This window comes from Galeopterus variegatus, unplaced genomic scaffold (genome assembly GCF_000696425.1).
Source record: "Galeopterus variegatus unplaced genomic scaffold, G_variegatus-3.0.2 Scaffold1326, whole genome shotgun sequence".
NCBI classification, from domain to species: domain Eukaryota; kingdom Metazoa; phylum Chordata; class Mammalia; order Dermoptera; family Cynocephalidae; genus Galeopterus; species Galeopterus variegatus.
The window spans coordinates 130,317-150,636 of record NW_007727437.1 but is presented as its reverse complement, the minus strand read 5'-3'; the positions used below and the strand labels follow the sequence as shown (position 1 = coordinate 150,636).

Below are 20,320 nucleotides of genomic sequence, written 5' to 3'. Positions count from 1 at the left end.
AACAGCAAGGGCCCCGCATGCCACGCCCCAGGCAGTCCCGCATCCTCCTCCTCACCCTCAGGGTCACAGGCACTTCCAGCTTGCAAAGCGCCTCACAGTGCATCATCCCGAGGGTCCTCCCGGTTTTGACCACCCACCAAGATTAGGAAACCGGGCTCAGAGAGGACGTGGGAGGAATGGCAAGAGGGTGCAGCAGGAAGTTGGGACATGGCTCCCACCCAGGCTGGTCACAGCCCTGCTGTGTGGCTACAGGGGCCTGCCTCCTCTTGGGACCTCACAGGCTCAGGCTCAGAGGATGGAGACAGCCATCCCAGGTGCTAGCTTTTTCCTAGCAAAGGCCAAGGGGAGGGGGCGCTGGTCAGCAGCATCCACACAGGATCTGCACAGCTGCAGAGCACTCTGTGGGGCCTAGGTGGACAGACAGCCAGCCAAGAGGCAGCAGACAGCCCTGGAAACAGAGCTCCTGCCATGGAGAGGGCAGTGGCTCCTACACACGACCTAACTGTGTGCTCAGACGCTCCCTGCCCACGTGCAGCCTTGCACTGCTGCTCAAACATGATCAAAGTTCCTGCTCCCGTAATGAGATGGGAACAGCCTCCCCATCTCCCCCCAGCCCAGACAACTGACACCAGGGTCCTGCGAGGTTTGGGGCTCCCGCCTGGGACCAGCACCAAGGAGATGCCCAGGGCTGGGAGGCCAGAGATGGGCTGCCTCAGGCTCACACGCAGGGAGGAGCAGCCCCAGGAGGGGGACGAGCACACAGTGTGAGGGGAACAGCTCCCTGGAACTCCCCAAGGTGCCTCCCTTCCAGGGGCTCCACCCACAGACCCAGCTTCCACACGTGCCTGGCACAGCCCCTGATGCACTTTGCCTGGGAGAAGGCAGACAGCCCCAGGTCAACAGTCCAAATGCCAGGGCTACATCGGGATCCCACAACCTGCTGCTGCTCCTGGGGAGCTGCTGGGAGCTGCCAGGAGTTGGCAGATGAGCAGTGCCTGGGCAGGAGCATGCGGCCTTCCTTGAGTGCAGCCCTCACCCCCAGCACATCTCTTCAGGCCCAGGGCCCTGCTCTCCTCGTGGCGGAGGCGGGGGCGGGGGGCCCGGCGCTGAGTACAACTCACCCCTGGACAGGTGAGCGTAACAGGTTATAGCAGGTCTGTTTGATTAGGTTAACATAGATGTTAACCTACGTTAACGCCATCGGCACTGTTCCGAACAGGCGGTGGAGGGGCTTTTCCTTCAGACTGGCCATGGCTGGGAGAAGTCCCCATAATCAACGGCACGAGCACAGAGGGGTGCAAATCCTGCAAGATAAAGCACTTCTCGGCCTTTGGTTGGGGACGGATTGAGGTCCCCAGAGCTGGGGACGCTTGGATGAGGTCAGCTACGGGTCCCTTTGGTAGCGGGTGCTTCTGTTAGCAGCTTCCACACCCTGGATGCAATCTACATGCAATGCCTCCCTCCCTTCCTTCTCCCATGCCCCACAAGGGACAGGTTAAGCCCCCACTGCTACTAGTGGTCCTCCTATGAGAATTTCAGTGCTTGAGCTAAAGGAAGCCATGTCCTTCTGCCTCTCTGGAGTCCTCAGGCAAGATGCTCCTGGATCCATTTCTTTACTTCTCCAAGAGAAATGGGCTTTGCTGTGCCAGCAGAGAGAGATACTAACATCCCTGTCTTGTGTTTGGGGCCATTTTCTGGTAAGTCTCAGCAAGAGCAAGAAGCATGGCTTTCAGCCAAAGGCATGGGCCCCAGACTGCTACCTCCTGCCAGGGCAAGGCTGGGACCAAGCTGGCGCCTTCCTCTCTGAGGAGCTGCAGGATCGGATCAGGGAAAGGACACTTCACAGAGGCAGCAGGGACACTGAACAGAGGTCTTGAGAAATAACCACTCCTCCAGCAGGCCAAAGTGCAGAGGGGGCCCCTGCATCAGAGGCAGAGAGTAGGTGGCCCCAGAAGTAAGAGGACGGGGGAGGGGCTGAATCCCAGCTCCCTATACAGCATCCACTTCCTTCCAGAGTAGACGGCCTGCTCATTGGGGGAGCAGAGATAGTGACTGGTCCTAAGCCAGTGTCTTGGTTTATTAAATTGCTCAGTCTCTGCTTTTCTAGAAGAGTCTGCTCTTACGGGACATTTGTTCCAGAAACCCACCCCTAGGAGCTTCAGGGCAGACAGGCCCTAGCTCCATCTACAGATGAGGAGGCCCAGAGGGAGGGAAGAACATGCCCATGGTCACATGCAGAGGCTCAGGACCCCCCCACCCCTCCTCCAGCTGGCAGAGCCCTGCGTCCCTGCCATGCTGCCCAACTGCTGCATTCTGCAGACATAGCATCATGGGGAGGAGGCTCGCTTGCATGCACACTCTCACATGCACACTCGCGTGCTCTCAAGATGCCACATGTGTTCAGCAGCTGTCAAAAGGAGATCATCCAGCCCCACTCCCTATGGTTGGACCCCCAACATCTCACCTCCACTACCTGCTGGCAGCACTACCAAATTGCAGGTTAGTTCTGAGCAGTTTATTCAACCATTCAAGATATGTTTATGGGAACTGTACTAGGCACCAAAGCTGAACAGCCTCCTGGAAACCTCCACGTGCAATGAAAGAAATGGCCACAGTGACTGAGATGCACTCCTGAGGGCAGGCCCTGGACTCCTGTCAGAGTGCCATGCTCTATCAAGAACACCCAGGAGGAAGAAGAGGAGGTGCAGGGGGGCGCTCCCTGGACTCCAATCTCCCCACCACATGGACTAGATGACCAGGAGGAGCGGTTGGCATAGGCAAGGCCATGGGGCCCAGCTCCTCTAGGAGAGGAGATGGGCCTCAGTCTGTTGGCCACAGGATGAGTGGAGCCACAGCAGGGCAGGCACCCTGGGCTTGCACTCTGGGCTCCCGTGGTCCCCAGCCCTGCTCCATAGAGAGCTGAGAGTGAACACGTCCACATGCACACTCACAGGCACCCGTACAGGCCTCACCTCCATCTGCAGGATAGCCTCCTCCCGCAGCCGGATGGCCTCCAGGTCCTCCTCAGTGATATCTGGAAGCAGCGCCTGCTCCTGGCCCTGCCACATGTTGTCACCCCCATTGAAGATCTTCTCATCATCAGCCAGCTCCGCAAAAGGGGCCTGAGGACTCTGCTGATGACAAAGGCAGACCTTTTGACAATGGCACACCCTGGTGACCCATGCCCCAGACCCGACTCTTCTCATTTTGAGCCCCGTGCACTTGTCAGGTTGGGAAACGATTCTCAGAAGTCAGCCCCCACATGTCAGGTCTGAGTGGGGCTGTGGGGCCTGGGGCACCCTGCAGATTTGAGGGAAAGGAGGCAGCAGGAACGGGCCCCATGCTGGAGTCACTGCTTCCATGTACGGCACATTTTTCCCTCCTGAGAATGTGCGACACTTAAGACAACTGATCTGGGCTACTGCTCCTCCCTGGCCTCCATCAGGAAGCTGGGCACACGCTGCTCCCCACTGCCTCTCCCGCATCAGCAAGGCTTGTCTTCATGCTGGGGGACTGGGGGTGTGGTGTGTGACTGTGTCATGTGTGTAGCTGCATGATACTGTGTGATTGTGTGCACATGTGTGAGAGAGAAATCAAGAGGGAAACAGGAAAAGGCAGAAAGTGGGCAGAGCAGACAGGACGGCAGCCTGGCCAGTGGGTGCTCCACCCTGCATGTGCTGTGCTCTGCAGCTATTGAAGCTCCTTCGCACCTACTGTCTCCTCTGATCCTGTGGACGACCTGCAGGGAGGGGCCAAGAGCTCCCATCACGGACGAGGACAATGAGGCGCAGCAAGGGCAACCCAGGACCATGCTGAATCAGGGCAAGTCCCTGTGGCTCTGCACTGGTTCCTGCTGAGGCCACGCCCAGGGTCAGCGAGTGGCCAGGAAAACAGCGATGGCAGTGGGGACAGCTAGCCATGACTGATGCCACTGTGTGCCTGGCCTGCTCCAATGGGTACACTGGCCACAGCTACCTTTGCTCACTACCCATGCTCCTGGGGTGCTGCAGCAATGCCCCTTTCACTGTCCAGGAGACCTAAGGAGTTCACACCTGCCCAAGCCAGAGTTCGGACTAGAACCTAGGCAGTGCATCCACTCTACAGTAGAAGGTTTTCTATGGAGCAAATCTGAGTGGCTGGCTGTCTCCTGCGGCCTGCCCATCAGTCCAGCTGCCCTTCAGCTCGCCTGTACTCTGCCCATACAAGCCCCTCTCAGCCGGTGCCCAGAATACCTCCACTGCCCTGGCAACCACTCTCCAGCCACCTCACCTCATCCTCCAGTCTCAGCCCAGTGGGCATCACCAAGTGTCAGGTGAGGAGCAGGTAGCTGTGTGCTGGTCCCCATGCTTCTAGGGCCTTCCATGGCAGTGAAGGGGGAGGAACTGCTGCCTGGGCCTCAGTCTAAGCCTCCAGTACACTGGTCAAGATGGGAGAGAATTCTCAAGATTGGGGGGGAGGGTCTCCCAGCTCAAAGAGAGCCTGGGACTGAGCTACAGCACCCACCACCAACCCCTGCCTGTCCTCACCCTGATCTCCAAGGCCCTGGAATGGGTCTCCTCAGCCTTTTGTGTAGGACATGGTCAAGATCCTCTCTCTGGTTCTGAGAAATGTCCCTCTCAAAGCATGGGGGTCCCCAGCTAGCTTGGCACATGTGCCTTGGCAGCAGGGCCCCAGGGCAGCAGTGTGGCCAGCTTTGCCCAGGACCTAGCCTGTGAGAGGAGCTGGGCCGTGCCCACCAGGCGTCATCCTAGGGGTGAGACTGAGGTACAGAGTGTGGAACTGACTGGTGTGGGAGCCCTGGGATACAGGTGGCAGCCTCTTTGCCCCCTCCCTCCATGCTGGACCCTGCTGATCTGCGTCCTGCCCAAAGACAGTGCTGTCCTGCCACAGGCAGCCTTCCGAGCCAGCCCAGGAGGCCGGGGCTCAGTGGGCTCCTCCACATGTCAGCACTGGGCATGAGGAGAGACAGTGGGGGTACAACTCCTGCCCCCAATTCATCCAATTCAAGTCCAGAACTCTTGCTGTGCCATCTGTGTGTGGAGCACCCGAGGATGGAGGCTGCAAGACAGGACCAGAGCCTGCTCACAGAACCTGCCGGTATGGGCTCCCACGGCTCCTGACGGGTTCCAGGACACTGGCCTCTGTCATCCCACAAGGCAGCTAGGGAGGCTGTGGCTCTCTCGCTTTCTGCTTTGTCCTTCCTTATAGAACCCTGACGTGTGCCTGACATAAAGGCAACCTGTCCACCCGCTGTGCAGCTCAGGGTACTCACGCAGGGTTTGGCAGACCCACATCAGCAGAGGTGCCGTGTGGGACTCCAGGGAGGCTACCAGGGAGCCGTGCCCCTGTGCAACAGTCACTGTACCCCACCTGGCCCCCCTGGCAGCCCTAGGTGGTTCACACTTGTGTCCAGGGCTGCAGTCAGGAAGACACCCAGGCTCTGCCATGGTCACCTGCGGGTGTCCCTGTGTCCTGCGCCCCCTGTTGGTGTGGGATGAGGGGGGCAGGGCGGCTCAGCAGCTGGAAGGAAGACTGCAGAACGTACTCTGAAAGACAGAGGGTTCTTCCCTGTCTCCCAGTCTTTCCTCGCACACTTTGGGGAACCCATGGCACCTGCCCTGTACCAGGCCTTGGGATTGGAGCTGATGGGCAAGTGAGAGCCCTGAGCACAGGTAGACTCCAGCTGGGCACAGAGCAACGGGTTCTGCAAACAGCAACTTCAGTGCGTTTTTGGTCAAAGCCATCACAGGTGGGCACGTGAGGCTGTGAACACTGTGTGCTCATGCAACTGCTTCCAGGGGTGGGGTGGCAGGGAGGTCCCAGGTTCTGCCTGAGGCCACCAGTGATGGCAGGACCGACAGTAATGCCATCAGCCACCACAGACCTTCAGGGGCTAAGCTTGAACTGGGTGCACATTCCTTTCTCTGGCTTCCCTCAGGGCCTTGCAAGGCAGGCTGGGCACCTCGTGGAAAGGGGGAGGCATGTCCACGTGCCACAGATGGGAAGGCAAGGCCCACGCTGACCCTGCTCTCCTTCCCAAGCCAACGCTCTTCCTGCATACGACGCTAACATGGGCGAAAGTCAGCAGAGGCCTTTAAATAAATAAATACGTGGATACATGAACATAAAATAAAAGATTTAAAAAAAAGCTTTGACAAGCACTACTCGTGCAAGGCGGTAATTATCACCTCCCTTTCCTGGTGTGGGGGGACGGAGTGAGCAGTGGAGGAGGGGGGCACAGGAGGCGGGCACTGGCCCCACACCACCACCTCCTTTCTGTGGCTCCCAACCCCCTCCTAAGCGGCCAGAGTGCTCCTAGAGAGAACCCTCCCATGGGTTCTGGCCCCAGCACTGGCACCGACTGTGAGGCCCAGGCAAGGCACATACATTCTCCTGGCCTCAGGGTCCTCATCTGTAGAATGGGAATAATGACACCCATGCCCTGGAGACCTGAGTTCTGAGCTCACAAATGTGGGCTGCGCTGCTGGACCCAACCTGCCTGCAGAGTGTGCAGGAGCACGTGCCTCGCTCCCACCAGAAGGGAGCCGCCTGCAAGATGGGCCTGCCTACAGCTTGCCTAACTCAGGTGGCCAGGCCACGGGAAGAGCTCAGCTCCATCCCTGAGCCTTGTGATCCTGGCAAGCTTCACTCTCATGAAACAGGGCTGACACTGCCCACATCCTGGAGTCACCTCAAGGGGACAATGAGATAAAAGAAAGGAGGACTAGGCACAGCAAAGACACCAGGAAACACACACATGACAGGGAGATGCCACTTTAGATGGGAAACCAGGAAGAACTGCGCTTCCCCGTGTGTTGGTGAGCTATGGACTGCGGGTGCTTATCCTGAGGGGGACATCTGTGAAGAGCAGCATGGGGTCAAGTGGCAGGCTCCCCGCCTCTCCATGGTGACATGCCCCCGCCCAACTCTGAGCCCACGGCCTGAGCACATCTGGTTATTTCTCAACCGCACCCCACCCCCAATATCATAAACCACCGAGGTAAGGACCGCCCTGCAGCAGCCCTGCCTGGGCGCTCAAGGACAGAGACGTAGGAGCGCTGGCTGCAGCAGCACAGCAAACCCTGCTGACGGAGAAGGAGCTGGAAGAAATTTGGTCTGTTCCAATAAAGAAACTCTACACACAAGTTCACACAAACGAGTCATAGGCGCTGGGCGAAGCAAGTGTACCAGGACATTCCAGGAGACTTTCCCTGGAGTTTGGGCTTTCAGTTGAAGCTCCCCACAAGTTGAGAGTGGAGGATGCCAGGCCACGCATGCAGACCTGCAAGGATCTGGCACTTCCGGCTGGCACCACCCCCTGTATGGGGGAAGGGCAGAGTCGGGAGGATGGAAGAGCAACGGTGGGACGGGCTCAGATAGGAGGCCCAGGGAAGCAGCCATGCTGGGGTGCGTGGCTCAAAGAGACCCTGCAGGGGCCAGCACCTTGCCTCCACAGGGTGGCTGGGAAGAGCAGGGGCCCTGTGCCTGCCCTCTCCAGCAGCGTGGGACAAAAGACAGGGAAGCAAGAAAGAGCTCAGGCACCCTGACCTTCTGCACCCCTCCTCTTGAAGGGCTCACAAAGCACTGTTTCTTCTCCTCACAAAGGCCCAATCTGAGTCTTTAGTGCAGAGGCTGGTGTTAGGGACTTGCTGGCATGGTGCTGAGGGCCAGTGCGGAGGGACAGCCCTGTGATGGTTTTCCAGCTCAAGAACAGCCGGACAAAGGCAGCTTTCTCCTCCCTGCGAAGCCCAGGGATCGAGTCCCTGCTCTGACACAATCTCCAACATGACTGCTGAAGAAAAGGGGCTGCACAGTTTCCCATGAGAAGAGACAAAGCTCTGGTGGCCTTCAAGAAGACCCCACGCTGTGCTCTGCTCGGTGGCTCAGCCTGCCCCCACCCAGCAAGCCAGGAGTAAGGACCCAAAGCCTGTGCCCTCAGGGCTCTCAGGGGCTCTGGGAAAGGGACCACTTTCTCGTGTACTCTGGTGACCCTGGAAGGAGGGTGAAAGTCAGGGCAAGAGCCACTCAGACTCAGAAAAGCAGCTTCTCTTTTGTAGCCCCAAGGCAGGCCAACAGTTTCTTCAAATAGCAAGTGACTACTTATCTATTTATCAGCTATGGAAGTCTCTTCAGCTTGACAAAGCCCAGAACATCAGAACAGGCATGACTAGCAGTCCTTCCCCTGACCCCATACTAAATAGAAAGGAACTGGGGCCAAGGGACAAGGGCCACTCTCTGCCCTATGCCCCAGACAGGGAAGCATGACCAGGCAGCTTCCAGCCAGCAAACATGAAGTGATTTTTTACACCTACAACCTGGGACACACAAAGTCCAAGTGGGACTCTACGCTGAATCAGCTGACAGGAGGACAGAGACAGAGCGTGACCTGTATTGTTGACCATCCCTTGGTGCTCAGCAGTCGCAGCTCTGCCCCAGGCAGGGGCCGGCCAAGATGCAGGTGCTGGTCACTGGCCGGGTCCAACGTGGGTCCGAAGTGGACTCTGGACCCAGCTGGAGGCTACATCAATCATGGCCAAGACTGCAGACTCCAGTCAGGCTGAGCTGCTCGCACCCACACCCAGCATGCAGCGCAGGGGAGAGACGGTGGGCGGCAGGCACCCATTGCTCCTGCCAGGACCACTCTGCCTGCAAACAGCAGCCCCTAAGTCTGTATGTCAACTTGGCAATAATTCTCTTGTTGGACAGGGCTGTACATCATTTACAGTTTGTAAAATTCCCGGAATAATCCAGCCTTTCACAATTTCTCAACAGCACTGTGGACCATTCCCTTTCTTTTTAAAAGAAAATTCTACTGAAATATAACACGTACGGTTCAATGCATGGATGCTAAGTGTATACAACTCTACGAATGCTCACGAAGAAAACACTTTCCAACCAAGATACGGGACATTGCTGGACCCAAAAACCCTTCCCAACACCCTGTCATCACCCTGCTGCCAATAAAGGAAAACCCAGCCTGGCTTCTGACACTGCCCAGCAGCTTGGCCTGGTTTTGAACTCCACAGCAATGGAATCACACAGTATGTCCTCTGTGATTTCAGGCTTCTTTGACTCAACATGCCTGACACGTCACTGGTGGACCTTGCTAGTCAAAGTTCATTCTTTTGATTGCTGTAGTCTTTCATTGTAGGAATTCGGCACAGGTCATTTCTCCATTCTATCGCAGCTTGGCTCTGTCCCCAGGTTGTTGCTACTGCATGTGGTGCTGCCATGAGCACTCTCACATGTGACCTTTGGTATGCACTTCCATCAGGCGGAACTGCAAGACACAGTGAGGAAATGTTGCCTTCACAGAGTAAAGGCTGGTGGCCGTGCTCTCTCAGCACTTCACAGACATGTGGCTGCGGTCCTCTGGGTTCCGTCATTTTGTTTAGGAAAGTCTGGTGTCTGTCGTGCTGTCCCTTTACAAATGTGACTTTTTCCTCTAGCTTTAATTAGCTTTTAAGATTTCTCTGATTTCAATCTGCTTTTAATATTTTATTTTTGTCTTTGGTTTTCAAATTTTTATTATGATATGACCAAGGGTGGTTTTTAAAAAAGGGGATAAATATATCCTATTTATCACAGAGCATCTTGAATCTGTGGCTTGAAGTATTTGGACAGTTTTCAAAAATTCCCAACCATTACCTCCTCAGGTACCATTTCTGCCCATTCTCCCTTCCTCCTCCATCCAGGACTCCAACTATGCTCTTTTGTAGACTTTTGTACACTTTCTCCTCTGTGTTTAAATAAGTGTTTTCTTATGCACTGCCTTCTAGTTCACTAATCCTTCCTTCTTCTTTGTCTAATTGTAGATTTAGTCAATCTACTGAATTACTAATTTTTGTTATAGTATTATACAACAGAATTCCAGTTTTTATCATTTCTATAAGATCTAAGTTCTCTGGTAGGTCTGTACCATGCCATCTGTTTTCATTCACATATTAAAAATGACCATTTTAAGGTATAAGTCTGATTACGTGAACACTTGTCTCACCTGCAGATCAGTCTCTACTATTTTTACCTGTCCCTAGTAACTTGACCCTGTTACCTGGTATGCCTAGCAATTTTGGTTTGAATTCCAGACACCGTGCATGAAAAATCAGAGAGACACTGGGTAATGGAGTCCTCCTCCCAAAGGGATTCAACTGTTTTCGGGCAGACAGAAACAGACATGATGCAAGGCTGTGTTTTAGGTTTTGTTAGGGCTGCTCATTTCTGGTTTGCCTTAATCCTTCAGGGTCTCAACTGACACCTGTGGTGTTTACAAGAGTCCCTTCTCCTTGGAGGGCCTCAAACTCTGACTTCTGTCTTCGTGCTCTCACGATGCCTCCATTCCGGCTCAGCTTTTCTTGTAAACTGCTTCCTGCTTGACTTCCTGGGCTCATAGAACGCACGTGCAGCTCCAGGGACCTGCACTAAGAGCTGCCGTCCCCTTTCTCCAGGATTCTGAGTCCTGAAGTCCTGGCTGCCTGAAGAGCCCTGAGCTCTCATTTTGTCTCCCCAGCCCAGGAAGACCACTTCCGGCCACCACCTTCTGCTCAGTCTCTACAAGCTGAGATGCGAACTAGCAGGTGCTCCAGGGGTGAGCAGCGAGTGGAGATGAACATAAATTATTCTGGAATCTTTGCCTTTCAAGGCCGGGCTGCCCTTGTACCTTTCTGGTTGTTCCATACTAGTGGGTGTGAGTGTGGGTGTGGGTGTGGGCGTGGGTGGGTGTTTTAATCCAGGTTTCACAGTGGCTCTCAGCAGGAGCATTAGTCTGGGACCAGTGAGTCATGGAACTGTCAATGGTCATTATTTGGTAGCTTACCCCACATCAAGCACTGTGTCAGAGCCCAAAGGTCAAAATGCCAATGTTTTAAAAGGCTGTTTGTTCTTCAAGGCAGACCCTCGGGTGGGGCCCCTGCCCTGGGCCCTTGCCACCCTTACCTGGAACATACATGGCAGCAGGTTCTGTGCTGCCCCTGACACCCGCAGACTGGTAAATTCTCGACACCCACCTGTTTGCCACCCCTCTGTGCCGTGGGAAGCAGTGCTCTGGACTTTTCTGCAATTTTCTGTTGGAAAGAATATAAGAAGAGAAAGATAGGAAGAATAAAAAAGGTGGAGAGGAGAGAAGAAATGGCCAGATAAGCACAGGTAGTAGATAGTGACTCAGGAAAACACACCTCCCACGCCCCCAGAGAACAGAGCTCTCCCAGGCTGCCCAGCGCTGACAATGATTTGCTAAGAGGCCTCCGCCAACACACAGAAGCTAGCTGGGTCTGTGTCTCAGGGCACCGCTTCAGAAGGTAAATGCCGTTGATGACACACACTCTGAGGTACACCCCTGGACCCCAGGATGGCCCCTTCCTCTGCCGTAGAGAATGGGCCTGTACCAGGACACCCCAGGGACAAGAGAGCCAGTTCAGGTGCTCGAGGGGTCGGGGCCCCGCCCCATCCCACCCTACAGTGCCACCGGGCCTCACCTTTTGCACCCCTCCATAACGCTGAATGGCACCTGAGAGCTGAGTCTTCAGCCGGTCCAGCTGCAGACGCTCCTGCTGCAAACAGAAGGCCTGGCTTACTTGGGGACTGGAGCCTCAGCCTCCCCTACAGACCCTTGCACTCTCTGTGCCCCCTCCACCCTCCTGGCAGGGCCCTGCCACCCTGAGAACTGGGCTCATCACCATTTGCTTTACTACCCCCCATGGCAACAACATTTCCACAGGCTCAGCCAGCTTCCTTGCAGACACCATCTCCACAAAACTGCACACTGGCATCATTAACACAGCCAGCAGAAGCCAGGAGTTGCTCAAGGCACCATATACCCGCTAATTCCCCACAACCGCCCTCCACGGTAAGAAGTAGCACTGCTCCAGTTCAGCAGAGACCACGGTCCTGAGCCCTGGGCAGCTTGGTCCAGGTCACACAGGTGGCAGGGCCAGGACCTGAAGCCAGGCGTGGACCTTTGCCCTACCTCATCTCTACCATCAGAACCACCTCCTCCCCAACATCCCACTTCGGAAGCGCCCCTCCAGCTCCTCCAAGCTCCCCCACCTCGGTCCTCCTGCTGAACACTTGCCACTGAGCCCTGGAGTCCACCATGGTGCGGCCACAGAGCTGTGTCGAGAATGACGCGTCAGGCGGGGAACTGGATGAGCGAGCCCTTGAACCTGGCTCTGCCCACCCTGGTCTGCTGTGAGCATCACCAAACAGCAGGAGCCAATCCATGTAGCATCGGCACCAGCGAAGCCAAGCCGGTTCCCAGTGCCTCTGACAAGGACCCAGACGTGGCCCATCAGGCCGCAGGCCAGCCCACCCAGCCTGGGGTTCTTCATGTAGTTCCAGCCCGAACCTAGCCCCCAGCCTTAAAGCTCACCTCCCAGCGCTGCCACACACCACCACCCAAACCCACAGGGGAGAAGGAGCCACGGGTGGGCGAGCAGGATGGTCACATTTAAAGGAGAGACTGGCTTTCCATGGTATACAGCAGTATCTGGGCCTAAACGTCACACACTGTGGCGACAGCTCTGCAGAGCTCGTCTCAGGATCAGGTGAGGCTTGGTCATGGGCACCATATGTGTGCTCCCAGTCAGAGCTAAGGGCCGGGAAGAGCTTCAGTTCTCTTGAGCAAATGCCTCCAGCTCTGCAGTCCATCATCTCCCTCCTGGAGAGAGCCTCAAGCCATGCCCACCCTGCCCAGGCACACCATCTGTACACGCTCCTGAGAGAGGGCTGCACTGGCCTCTTCTCGCTGGGAAGGGGCCCCAGGGGCCCTCGTCCATGCCAGGCTAGCACAGGAAGGACAGAACCCGATGGGGATGTGTGCATGCTGCCCTGAGGCTCCTCCAAGTCTCAGGAGCCCCACAGGGAGCAGGGAGCAGCAAGCACTGGAGGGAACCGCCAGGCAGGCCTTGGTGGCCTGTGCTCAGTGATGGCAGCGGCAGAGCTGTCTGTCACTGTCGCCACCACCCCCAAAGACAGAGCAGGACGGGGAAGATGCTTCTCCTCAGTCCCACCACTGAGAGTACACGTGGCAGGAACAACATCGCAGACACGTGCTGAGCATCGAAGGCACAGGCTCTCTTTCTCAATCCCCACCCACCAAAGACGGCATTAAATCTACCAGGCAGGTATCCTGCGCCCTTCACAGCCAGCCCTGCAGGAACTGCGTCTTTGTTCCTTCATCAGCATCCCCACGCACCTCCGCGAGCAGCTGCTTTCCACACCTGTGGACACGTTGTGCCCACTCCCCACTGCTTCACTGTTGGCTGGCTTGGAGAACATCCCACCCCTCCATTGAAACATCACCTCCTGGAAGCCACAGACACGCAGCAATGATGGCTACTGCCACCGAGTCCCATCATAGCCTGCACGTGCCCTGGGGTGACAAATGCTATTTGGTTCACAATGTGAAGGTGCCATGGGAGCCTCAAAGGAGGGAATCCCATCCTATCTGTATCCTTTCTTACTGCATCTGGCACACAGCGGGCATCCAATACAAGTCTGTCGGTTTCTTAGGTGGGAGGTCAGGTGGAAGGATGAGCATGTGGGTGGGTGGGTAAGTGGGTGGCTGGGTGGCTGAGTTGGGTGGGTGGGTGGGTGGAAGAATGTATGGAGGGATGGATGTGTGGGTGGGCATGTGGAAGGATGATGGGCGGGTGAATGGAAGGAAGGACGGAAGAATGTGTTAGGCTAAAAGTGATCACTCTGAAGCTCAAGGAACTCAAGCTGTCATGTCATGGCCCTTGTGGCATATGCAGAGGTGAGAACACGGACTCTGGACCCAGAAAGACCAGAGTTCAAATCCAGCCTGATTCCTTCCTGGCTGCAATGCCTTGGGCAGGACACTTCCCCCACCCCACCCCATTGGGCTGTCAGAGGACAAGACGAAAGAGTAAAGCAGGATTCAGTGCTGGGCCTGGTCTGGGGTAAACCCCCAATGACCAGGGGAGCTGGGAGGGAGGCCTTGACCTTGTTCCACAACTTAAGGGGCCACTTCTCATCAGAGCATTTATACTCCATAAAGTCAAGACACAGTAGGCACTAAATAAACACCCACTGAGCTGGACTGAATGAGGAACTACCTTTGCCAGAGAACAACCTGCTTGCACCACACTGCCCATACTTCACAGAAGCACTTCTCACACCTGCGGCTCACCACGATGTGGAGCCCAGCAGTGTCTCAGGTGAGAGGCAGCCCACAACCATTTCTGGGTGAAATAAGTGAATGAACAAATGAAGGCATGCATGAGTCGGATAAAGAGCAAAGCCCCACGTGAAAAGGCCAGGCGTGGACGGCACCGTAGCAGAGCTGCGGGAACGCAGACCCTCACGCTGCTTGACATCGCCCACGAGGAGCCGCGATGTTCTGCCGGAGAGCACCTGTCTCTCCACTGAACGACTGCGGCTGTGATTAGTAAATCGTGCACAGAACAGCTCCCTGCCACTCGGAGCAAAGTCCTACACGCTTTCATAGCCTAAGACTTCCAGAATACTCTGTCCACCCCATTGCTGGACAACTGGCTGCTGTCCTATGAAATTAATTTTTCAGTGTAACAACTTTTGGAACTGGGTCTTTTTGTTAAGTAACAGTTTTATTAAAGTATAATTCAGATACCATAAAATTTAAGCATACAGTCTGATCATTTTCAGCCACACAACAGTTATCACAATGGTTTTAGAACATTTCCATCACTTCAAAAAGTGCCCTTGTACCCACCTGCTGTCAATCCCTGCCCCTGCTCCCAACCCCCAGCAACCACTATCTGCCTTCTGTCTCCAGAGATTTGTGCTTTCTGGACATTTCGTACGAACAGCACCTCCACACTCTGTGCTCTTCTGCTCCCGGCTTCCTCACTCGGCTGCTGACCCTAAGGCTCACCCTCACCACAGCAGGCCTCGCTATTCATCCCCTTCTGTTGCTGCGCAGTGGCCCACAGCAACGGCAGACCACACTATGTGTATTTTCTACACCAGGGGTCAGCAGACATTTTCTGCAAAGGGCCAACTGATCGATATTTTAGGCTTTGCAAGCCAAAGAGTCTGTTGCAACTATCCCCTCTGCCAACGCAGCTCAAAATTAGCCATGGACAATATGTAAATTAATGGGTATTTAATTTACATAGCGGAGGTGGGGCTGTGATGGGGAGGAGGGGCCTCGGTGGCAGTTGTGGCTGGAATGACGGCTATGGCAGTGGGAACGGTGACGACCGTGACCATGGTGACATGTCTGTGGTCTGATGATGATGTGGCTGGTAAGAAGCAGGTGGGGACTGTAGACAGGGAGGTGCAGGTGGAGGCAGTGAAGGATGAGGGGTGCAGGCAGAGGGGACAGGGGATGTGAAATGAGAGAGCAGTGGAGGGGGCGAGGAAAGTGAAACTGACAAAGGGGGTCATCAACTTCCATTCAGAAGAGCCTGGCCAGGAAGACTCAGGGCGCTCTCGTCCCCACCAAAACATAAGCTCCAGGAGAGCAGGAACTCCAGAGCAGCCACCCACCACCTGGCACATAGTGGGACCTGGGTAACCAGCCATTGCCTGAATGACTGAGCACACCGAGTTCTGACCCATGGATCCATGTTGGCTCTGCGTGTCTGTCTGTGCACATCAATCTCCCCGTGTCCTGCCCCTGCCATGTCCTGCTCTCACCACAGGCACAGTGGTCCCCCTCCTCTCCACCCTCCTGGCCCCCACCTTGGCCAAACCCCAGATCCCCAGAGAAACTTACCAGGCAGGAGCCACGCAGAAGCTCTGACATCTGCTTCATAGCACTGGCGCTGGCCGCGATGGTTTTATTGGTCTCCTGCTGCGCCATGTGCCTGGGGGATCAGAGAAGGAGCCAGGGACAGAGGCAGGAGGAGAGGAAGAGAGCAGACAGAGCACGCAGGGGCCCAGGAACGAAGAGGGGGACGGAGGAGCAGAGAGAAGCAGAGAGAGGAGGATGCACAGAGAGGCACGGAGATAAAGAAAACAGGAGAAGGGAAGCAACAGTTAGGGAAGAGGCAGAAAGTGGAGAAGGAACAGAGAAAAACAGAAAGAGGGCCCAGCAATGAGGGCAGCAGTGACATCAGCAGAGGAAGAAGAAGAAAGGGGGAAACAGAAAGACCCAGAGAGACAGGGACCACAAGAGAGGGGAGAAGGCAGGACAGCGGAGCAGGCAAAGGGCAAGAGGAGGGACAATGCGATGACAGTGAGCAACAGCAAAGCTGGAGGTGGACACCACGCCACAGCAGAGAAGGCAGCCATGGCGGGACCACCCCCCAGCCCCAGAGACAAACGTTTGGAGCCCTCAGGCCCCGCTATGGGCAGTGCCTGCACCACCAAGGAGGAGGTCTGACCATGAGGTCTTCCTGCTGAAAGGCCCCTTGGGGTCAGCCACTCATCGGGAAGCTAGCCGGAGCAGGGTGTCCACAGTGAGATGTCCCAGGGAGGCAGGGTCCCTCGGCCCATGGCCCACATCTGCAGGACCCGAGTGCACCTATTTCCACCTCCAGATGCAGTGACACCGGAAGCCTGGGCCAGGGCCTCTCCCAGTGCCACAGACCCAGTTTACAATTCCAAGTGTGACCTTGAAGGCAACTGAAGGTACCAGCCCATCTTCTGTGTGAGTTCACCACAAGTCCCTGGAGGGAGTTACTCCAGGGACAAACCCTACCCTGGGCCCAGCTGCAGGTACACACATCCAAGTGAGGGAAGGGCACTGGCCAGGCAGAAAGCAGAGTGCCCAATGACCTTTCCAGATGCAGCCCAAATGCCCCTGCAGGCAGTGAGTCAGCACTCTGCTCCCCACAGGGCCCTTATGGCAATGGACAAGGCGGGCACCTTGGGGCAACACATGAGAGCTTGGATCCTGGCACCACCAGTAATGGCAAAGCTTGCAGGGGCAGGACCCCAGCTCTCCAGAAACCTGCCAAGGCCCCCAACACCCTGACACTGGCCCTTGGGTTGCAAATAGCATGTGGCACACAGAGAAAGTGGGAGGTGTAGGAGAGGACTCTGTGATTGTGTGAGGACAGTGGGGACAGGAGCTCTTCCACCCTGAGGTTTTGAGCATGTGGCTACTGACACACTGTGCCTCCATCCCCGGGACAACCCCTTCCTCCTGATGCCTTCCCAGCTCAGGGGCCAGCCCTGTTCTCTGGGCTTGGCTGGCTCCTTGCCATCCTGACCTCTAGGGATCAGAACCGGCAGTGGGGCTGTGGACCACCACCTCACCATCTCCACTCTCCACTGAGCCTCTATGGTGCCCCATCTAGTCTCATGGCCTGAAACCCACCTGAATGGCACCTCCCCACAATCACATCCCCAGCCACACCTAGAAACCCACAGTGGCCTATCTAGGGCTCCTGACAGCTCCACTGGGTGTCCAGCTGGCACCTGAAACTAAATGTGTCCAAAACCAACTCCTCCTCTCCCCCAGCCTGCTCCCCTCACAGCCTTCCCATCTCAACTGACACGACTCCAGCTTCTAAAGCCAAAAGCCTTGGGGTTATCCTGCCTGTCTGTCTTCCCACTCTTTGGTCCAATGTGCAGCACAAGTTCTCGGCCAACGCCTGGTTAACATGAGGGACCCAATGCAGAAGTGCATGACAAATAATAGAAACAATCAATAAAACCAAAAAGTATTCTTTGAAAGGACTGAAAAATTGCACAACTCCATCTAGACAAGTCGAGAAAACACACATATGCACACACAGATCACCAACACTTAGAATGAAAGAGGGACATGGCTATGGATCCAACACTAAAGGATGGTAAGGAAGTACTATGAATCATATTATACCAATAAATTTAGCAACTAAGATGTAATTTAAAAATTCCTTGAAATATGTAAGTTGTCAAAACTGACTCAAAAAGAAATAGAAAACCTAAATAGCTCTTTGTGTATTGAAGGAATTCAATCTGTACTTAAAAACACTGCCATAAATACACAGGTGGAGATGGCTCCATTACCAAATATTTAAGGAAATAAATATTTAAATACCAATATTATATAAACTTCTCTAGAAAATAGATATCAACAAGCTAATTCTAAAGTTTATGTGGAAATACAAAGGACCTGAAGAATCCATAACATTTTCAAAAAAGATAAACAAAGCTGCAGAACTTACACAACTGACTTCAATACTCACTAAAAGGCTTCAAGTAATGAAGACTATACAATACAGACAGATACACAGACCAAAAAAGTAATCCAAAAATGCATCCGTTCTCTGAAGGTGGGCCAAAGGCAGAATGTCCACCAAACTGGGAAAGTATCTCAAGACTGAACAACGAAATAGGCCGTTCCATGAGGCAAGGCAAAGAATTTCATTACAGGGTGATTTACGTACAGACTGATGGGTGGGGCAGATGACCACCCAAAGGCATATGTAAAGCTTTTCCACAACATTTCCTGGCTGAGCTTGGTTTATCTAAGCAGTTCATAAACAAGCTTAACGTAATTAGTTCCAAATGCTGATGCAGGAGGCCAGGCCAGCTTATCACCACACTGATACTTAGTCATTTCTTCTTTACAGTCAGCAGGTTACTCCTATCTACTGCTCTCACCACCTCACACCCAGTTACTGTGTAACTCGATGGGTAAAGCTCTCACAAAAGACAGAAGAGGCGGTAAGGGCTCAAGATGGAGTCAGTTATGCTCACAGTCCAACTCACATCTACATGTTCAAGTAATTTTTGAAAAAGTACCAATGTATTCAATGGGGAAAGAATAGTCCTTTCAACAAATGGTGCTGGCACAGTTGGATAATCATATTTTGTTTTAAAAACAGCCTCAACCCTTATCTCACACCATACACAAAAATAAATTCCAACTGTATCAAAGACCTGAAAGTGAAAGCTAAAAGCATAAAACCCATAAAACCATAAAAAGCATTAACTATGAATAAAAACATTTATGGACTTCATTAATATTAAAAACTCCAGCTCTTCATTAGATACTCTTAAAAAGGCAAACCATGAGAAAAATACTCTTGATATAGGTACCTGACAAACAACTTTTATTCAGAACATATAAAGAACTCTTACAATTCAATGTTAAGCAGCCAAACAGCCCAATAAATAAGAGGCAAAAGACTTGAACAGACACTAAACAAAAAGAAGATATATAAGTGACCAATCTACAAGTAAAATATGCTCCACATCATTAGTCATCAAAGAAATGCAAATTAAAACTACAATCCAGTAGTACCACACACACACTACAGTGGTTCCGGTTAAAAAGACTGACAGTGTCAAGTGCCAGGGGAGACACCGAGCAGCCAAAGCTCTCTCGTGTCCTTGGCAAGAACGTAAAATGATACAATCACTTTGGGAAACAGTTTAGCAGTTTCACATAAAGTCAATCATACACTTGTTATTCAACCCAACAATTCCACTTCTAGCAATTTTCTCAGAAAAAAAATGGAAAAATGCCCAAAGACTTGTAAAAGAATGTTCATGGCAGCCTGTTTCATAGCACAAGCTGGAAACAATCCCCACATCCATCAACAGGTGAATGGATAAACTTAATGTGATATGTCCATACAACAGAACATCATTTTTGTTGGCATGGCAGCCTGCACTAAGATGGGGGGAATCTCAAGCAACACGTGGTGGTCTTGCTGAGTTGACGAGACAGAGATCAGAGCTCAGGGAGACTGAGGTTGCTGAAACTTGCTGAGCAGAAAACCAGAGAGGAGCAGGAAAATAAGCTCCAAAACTGCACAGGAGCCTGTGAGTCTCTGCTGAATGCTAAGCTGTGTGTGGGCAGGGTGAGACTCCGTGAGGCTGACAAAAAACACCTGAAGGCTGTAAGCTAAACAATGACCAGAGCTCACAGAGCTTGGAGAGACATCTGAGCCAGTGAAGAGAACTTGTTGGAAACTTAGAGCATTAAGTAGAGACCCCAGAAGGATCATGCCTAAGTAGTATCACTACACTATGCCTAGAGTAAATACTACAACAAGCCCACCTTAAAAAGAAAAAGGGGGGAAGAAAATACAAAAGATATTTGAAGAAATAATGACCAAACACTTTTCAAATTTGATGAAAAGTGTAAACCCATAAAACCAAGACGTTCAACAAAATCCAAATAAAACAAGCATGAAGAAAAATGTAACATATCAAAGTACATTGAAATAAAATTGCTGAAAATCAGTGATAAAGGGACATTATGTCAATCAAAATTATCCAAACTGAAACTCAGAGTTATGTGAAAAAAAAAAAAAAAAAAAAAAAAACAGAATATCCCACCATTATGGGACAGAGTGAAATAGTCTAACTTGCTGGTAGTTGGAATCTCAAAAAGACAAGGAGGGAAGGGAAAGAGAGGGAAGGAAAGGCCAAATTT

General features: G+C 53.4%; 1 protein-coding gene across 1 annotated transcript in view; it reads right to left on the bottom strand.

Moving 5' to 3' along the window:
- The window catches only part of TSNARE1 (t-SNARE domain containing 1), a 147,179-nt gene that overhangs the window by 84,789 nt on the left and 42,070 nt on the right, over positions 1 to 20,320 (bottom strand). Inside the window, exons 6-9 of the mRNA XM_008576318.1 lie at positions 15,716 to 15,806; positions 11,472 to 11,561; positions 11,004 to 11,060; positions 2,973 to 3,131 (exon numbers count right to left, since the gene is read on the bottom strand). Coding sequence (XP_008574540.1) covers positions 2,973 to 3,131; positions 11,004 to 11,060; positions 11,472 to 11,561; positions 15,716 to 15,806 — 397 coding nt within the window. The remainder of the gene's footprint in view (positions 1 to 2,972; positions 3,132 to 11,003; positions 11,061 to 11,471; positions 11,562 to 15,715; positions 15,807 to 20,320) is intronic.